Source organism: Glycine max, chromosome 5 (genome assembly GCF_000004515.6).
Source record: "Glycine max cultivar Williams 82 chromosome 5, Glycine_max_v4.0, whole genome shotgun sequence".
Classification (NCBI taxonomy): Eukaryota; Viridiplantae; Streptophyta; class Magnoliopsida; order Fabales; family Fabaceae; genus Glycine; species Glycine max.
The window spans coordinates 34176378-34182377 of record NC_038241.2 but is presented as its reverse complement, the minus strand read 5'-3'; the positions used below and the strand labels follow the sequence as shown (position 1 = coordinate 34182377).

Genomic DNA, 6000 nt, shown 5'->3' with positions numbered 1-6000 from the left:
TTGTCTTAAACGAGTGCCCAGGATTCGGTACCTGAAATTGCCCACTCCAATGCCACTGACTGCTGAAACACGTTCCGAAGGGACACGCACCAAACGACACATGTGTGTCTCACGCGCAAGCGAGAATCGCGTATGCTGTTTCAAACCTGGGGTGAAGTTGAATTTTCAAATAACTCAAGTTAGTCGTTTCACTCCCAACAAATTTAACCGCTTTTAAAACAAACTCGACCATTTTTACTGTCTCTCTCCCGTACTAGTATAAAAAGAGAAAGAGAGACAAAGAAGGAAGAACTGTTCAAAATCAAAATGCAGACAAAGGAGAAGCATTTGGCAGTACAAAATAAGATCCAATTTTCAATTCTAACATTCACAGCATCAATCAACTAAGGCACGACCATGGTGCGGATCTAGATCAACGACGTTTGACCAGCCTAAACGACAACATTAGGGTTTTTTCAGTAATTAACTACTTGTGGGTCCCACCTAAATATTTCTTATGTCCGGTTAATTTTTACACATTCTTAAACAAGTATTTAAAAGCCTTCGGCTGTGTCGTTGATGATGTTGTGGTCCGGGTTTGGAGATTCAATACATTACATTACCCCTCTTATATATAACATATAACTTGTTACCTAGGTTTTCCTACCTTCTTTATCTCTCAAAAGAGAGACACAACAAAAGGAACCAGAGTGGATTAATTAGGGACATGAGAACAAGGAGAGGAGCGTGTTACTCTGGAGTAGTCTCAAGGATGTGTTCCGATGCGAGGGTTTCCAAGAAAAAAAACAAGGATCTGCACATGCACATGCATATGCATATGCATGTCCCCGCCGGAGACTCCATTATTTACAGCCGGAAAAGGCAGAAGAAAACGCCGGAGAAAACCGCCGGCGCTGATTACGAATTTTTCGAGTCTTTGCCGGACGACCTCGTAATCTCCATCTTCTGCAAACTTAGTTCCACCGCCACTAAACCTTCCGATTTCGTCAATATTTTAATCACGTGCGTATTTACTCAACCCTCGTTCTTCTCCTTCCCACATTTCTTTGAACGGATTTTTTATTCTGTGTTTTTTTTTTTTTTTTGAAAAACAACAGGTGCAAAAGATTAAACAGATTAGCACTTCATTCGCTTGTATTATCCAAAGCCTCGCCGAAAACTTTCACTATTAAAGCAAGAGATTGGTGCGATTCGGCACACAAATTCCTCAAACACTGTGCCGATGCCGGAAACGTTGAAGCTTGCTATACTTTAGGCATGGTTAGTACTAATAATAATACTAATTAATTAAAAAAACTGCCAAGTGTGAACAATTTGTTATTGTTATTGATGAATGATGAATCTAAATTTGTTGATTTGGTTTCTGTTTGTGCAGATTCGGTTCTACTGTTTGCAAAACCGAGGGAGCGGCGCGTCGTTTATGGCGAAGGCGGCCATTAACTCTCACGCGCGGGCTCTGTATGCGCTGGCCGTGATTCAGTTCAACGGCAGCGGTGGCACGAAGAGCGACAAGGACCTACGCGCCGGCGTGGCGCTGTGCGCCAGAGCGGCGTTTCTTGGCCACGTCGATGCGATGCGCGAACTCGGCCACTGCCTGCAGGACGGTTACGGCGTGCGGCAGAACATCGCCGAGGGACGGCGGTTCCTCGTGCAGGCAAACGCGCGCGAGCTCGCCGCCGTGCTGTCTACCGGCGCCGCCGCGCGCACCTGGCTGAGTTGGAATCTTCAGCCGCAGCAGCTCCGGCAGGGGTCCGGGTGTCCGCTTCTCAGCGATTTCGGATGCAACGTACCGGCGCCGGAGGTGCACCCCGCGAGCCTGTTCATGGCGGAGTGGTTCGCCGCGCGGGGCGGTTCGCCGGGACCGGGGCTGAGACTCTGTTCTCACGCGGGGTGCGGGAGGCCCGAGACGAGGAAGCACGAGTTTCGAAGGTGTTCTGTGTGCGGCGTGGTGAATTATTGCTCACGCGCGTGCCAAGCGCTTGATTGGAAGTTCCGGCACAAGGCGGAGTGCTCCCCCGTGCAACGGTGGCTCGAGGAGGACGGCGAAGATGTCGGTAACGACGACGGTGACGGAGAGGTGGAGGTTATGGTAGATAGTTAGACAATTTTTACAACAGTAACGGTAACGGAAGTCGCTTTGGACGGAAAAATGAATATTTTTGGCGAAGTGAAAGAAAAAAAGGAATTACTTGTGATGATTTATTCGCCGTCTCAAAAAGGTAGAAAAGAGTATATGGCTTCTTTTCTTTTTTCCTTGTATAGGTCGAAAATTCTCCCGAAAAAAACGAGAGGAGATTATTTTTCTTTTTTTATTTTATTTTGCAATTTCGGAGTTTAAAGTTAATTTAGAAATTCAATGCTAAAACTAAGAGGTTACTAGTTACTGCTATAATTTTTGTTATTAATTTAATTGATTTGAATTTAATTAATAGTTTTAAGTTTTAGTGCTATATTAAAACTTGAGATTCACATAAATATAGTTTGCGTTTTTTCTAAAATTTAAATGTAACACTATATATTTTGCACATTTATCTACAATCACGTTATTTTGTTTGGATTTGAGATATTAGTGGAATACGACAAAATTAAATGTGATTTGGTTGAAGATTGGGATTTGGTGAGCTGTGATTTGTCTCTATTGATTTAATGCGGCGCCATCGCGTAAGGTTGAAAAAGGAATAGTGAAAATAAATCTAAGTTCACGGACATCAAATTTGCATTCATACAATTTTACCTCCCCTCACATGCATGAGATGATTACAGGGGGTTGATTCTATGTGAATGTGATCCAACAACTGTTAGTAGCGTAAAGAAAATTATCAAAAGAAAAATAAAAAGGTGTTAATAGCAAAAGATTCAAACGAACCTATCATTGCTTGATGGCACTAATTATTTGAAAGATACTGTTAAACTTGTTTCTATTTTATTCTGAGCTAGACAAACCAAATTGCTCGGAAAATATTTAAGTGAAGTTAATAATAATTATTAGTTCTGTGCTCTTTGAGTACAAGACTAATTGTGATCCATTTACAGTATACTTTTAATAAGGTTTTTTTTCAAATCCCTTTTACTTCAAAGTTCAAGTGCTTTAGTGGCTAAAATTCAGAAAACTCTCTCGAACTGTATATAGCTCATGTATAACGAATATAGTCCATAGTTTAACTTAGTAGTATAACTGTGGAAACACTTCTAAATTATGTTTAATGAAGTATATTCACGTTTCAATGTGAAAATTCTAAAGCAACTCGGGTGTTGCTTTTAAAACACTCTTAAACTAATTAAACAAGCATACTACAATATAATATATTGTTTGAAGTCTACTGATATTTTGGCATCTTCTAAGTTGTGTTTGATTTAGGGAAAGAGGAGAGAAATAAGAGAAATTTTATATATTTTTTTTTAAGTTGGATTCATATCTTATATATTCTTTTTTTATTTTCATTATCTAAACCAAATATACCCTTAACTCGTTTAATTTATGTATAGTCTTACAATAATTTTTAAGATATGTTTTTTGCATTAATTAAAATGATTTATTAGAAATATTATAATTTTCTTTGATGTTTATAAAATTAGTTACTTTTTTACTGAAGTGTAAAATTAGTTAGTTGACTATTATAATTAATCTATTTGTTATTTCATTTTAATTAGTAATAAAAGTTAGTCTATTTAATATTTATTTAGACATTATTGAACTGGACTAGTATTTTAAAGAGAAATGGTAGCAACATTTTTTTACACTCTTTATGTTATTGACTATTTTTTTTTTTGTGATCACCAATTTTGGTGAGTCCCACATTTAAAATAAGAGAAAATTAATAAATGACAATTGAATCTATCAAAATTAGTGATTTTCAACAAATTTCAATCAATCACGATAAGAATGGGAAAGAATGTCGCTGCTATTTCTCTTTATTAAATAAATTCAGTTTTAAGAAAACATATTAGTGCTAAACTAAACCAATAGGAATTATTGATAATATTTCATAAGTAACTTATGTGTGATAGGTAATTAACATTGATGGCAATTAATGTTTTGGTACTTTTAGTTCTAACGTTTACCATATTAACTAATAGAAGATATGTATTTTAATTGTGATTAATTAAATAATAAAAGTTAACTATTGAAATAAATAAAGTAGTTACTCTTTAAAAAATATATAATAAATATCATAATAAGATATTGGACTTACTTTAGGCGGAATTTTTTTTCCTATTAACATTAGTTGTGTTTTTTAGTTTTTCTAAATAAAAAATAGTAGTAATTAATAATAATTTTGGAGAGTTTTTTTCTCCTATAAATTGAATCTCAAGTAAAGGTTTTACTTGCCTTATGTCTAGGCACACCATGGCTCCACATATGTCGAGAAAATCTGTAGAGAATCACTGGTACGATTTGATGAATTTATGAAGTTGTATAAGTAGGTTTATACGCATTAAGTTTTATGTACACAATTGGAAAGGTCCTTTATTTCTATTTCTTTCTATTTGACCCAATTTATTATTTATTACAACTCACAAAGCAGTATATTCAATTTTAAAAGATTCAATACCTAACAAAGTTATTCATTAAAAATATGTAAATGACATATGGTACGAATATCAGCAACTAAATGCTGCTCCATAACCAGCTTTCATCTTTTTTTTCCTTCCTGCAATTATAGATATATTAAATAGCACAAGAAGTGCTTAACAATAATTATATTCCCTAGATTCTCACAACACTGCATAGTTCGATATTGCAAAATCAGTCAAAAACAAAAATTAATACATCAAAGAGGAGTTGAATCTTAATATATACTCACCAAAACTTGCATAAAGAAAGATTCATCACCTTAATTTTAGAATCAAACCAAAATTCGTACTTAATCACCCTACAAACTTAAAATTTGCTAGAGAAGCACTTGGATCAGCTTCCCAAAGTTGATAAGTGATACAAAAATCTCCTTGAAAAGCCTTCAATCATGACCATACAAAAAACATGATTTTTTGTCAAATTCTTTTTCTTCAAACACCATTTCATTTCACTGACTTCATAGAATCGAAAGGATAACACACCACCTCCACCTGCCACCAATCATTTGCGTTTCTCCCAATGTTAAGGGAAGGGGAAGACTGTGTGGCGCTAACGCGGTGGTGAGGGGAGGAGGAACTCGAGAAGGAGAGGTTCGAAGGGGATGAACCTGGACGCGGGAGGGGGAAGGGTACACCCTTATTCGAGAAAGGGAGAGAACTCCTTAACAAGAACTTTATTATTCACGTGTCCTTATTACAATCGTAATTCCCTTTTTATAACTCGTGATACATGCCCAACTAACTAACTAATTCTGTTACTACTAACTAATTGGATCATGTGCATGTCCTTTCTTAATCCACACGTGCACAACTGCTTACTATCATGTGTGCAGGTTTACGTAGTAATCTTTCAGATGAGTAGGAGCTCCCTTGATGCGCGCTGGTCTCGGGTTGGGTGTGTGACGGTCGTCGGTGCTGCAGTCACCAGAGATGTTGCAGTCGTCATCGGAGATGCTAACACTACCGTCCGCCCCAAAAACCACCTTGTCCTCAAGGTGGTAAGTTTTGCACAATTCAGACCATGCTTCCCATGAGGTATCTTCCAGTGGTTCACCCTTCCACTGCGTAAGAACCATACGGGATGGTGGATTAGTGGAATGGTCGAGCCAAGAAGCAAGGAAGCATAGTGGCCGTCGAAGGGGCTGGTTATCGTGGACCTGTAAGGACCATTCGTAAGTGGTGGTGGGTGGTGGACCGTGATGGGGGCGGAGGAGAGAGCAATGAAATACTGGGTGTATCTGCGACCTAGGTGGAAGAAGAAGACGATAGGCCACTGCTTCGACGCGTTCGAGAATCTGGAATGGGCCGAAGAACCGTTTAGAGAGCTTTGGGTGGATGGAACCAGTGATCGACGTCTGCCGACCTGGCCGTAACTTGACATACACCCACTGGCCCACGACGAACGTGACGTCGTCTCGCTTGGAG

General features: G+C 38.3%; 1 protein-coding gene across 1 annotated transcript; it reads left to right on the top strand.

Annotated features, from left to right (window-relative positions):
- The first annotated feature begins 298 nt into the window (after positions 1-298).
- On the top strand, positions 299-2389 carry LOC100798174 (F-box protein At1g67340). Its single transcript, XM_003524846.5, has 3 exons — positions 299-1002; positions 1098-1260; positions 1376-2389. Exons 1-3 carry the CDS (start codon positions 707-709, stop codon positions 2099-2101), a joined length of 1185 nt encoding a protein of 394 aa, XP_003524894.1. The 5' UTR covers positions 299-706; the 3' UTR covers positions 2102-2389.
- Positions 2390-6000: the final 3611 nt, after the last annotated feature.

Excerpts from the sequence above, each read along its gene's own strand:
- LOC100798174 (XM_003524846.5), top strand. The coding sequence starts at position 707 with ATGAGAACAAGGAGAGGAGCGTGTTACTCTGGAGTAGTCTCAAGGATG. Across the intron at positions 1,003-1,097 it reads TTCGTCAATATTTTAATCAC|GTGCAAAAGATTAAACAGAT; the intron begins GTGCGTATTTAC and ends GAAAAACAACAG. Across the intron at positions 1,261-1,375 it reads CTTGCTATACTTTAGGCATG|ATTCGGTTCTACTGTTTGCA; the intron begins GTTAGTACTAAT and ends CTGTTTGTGCAG.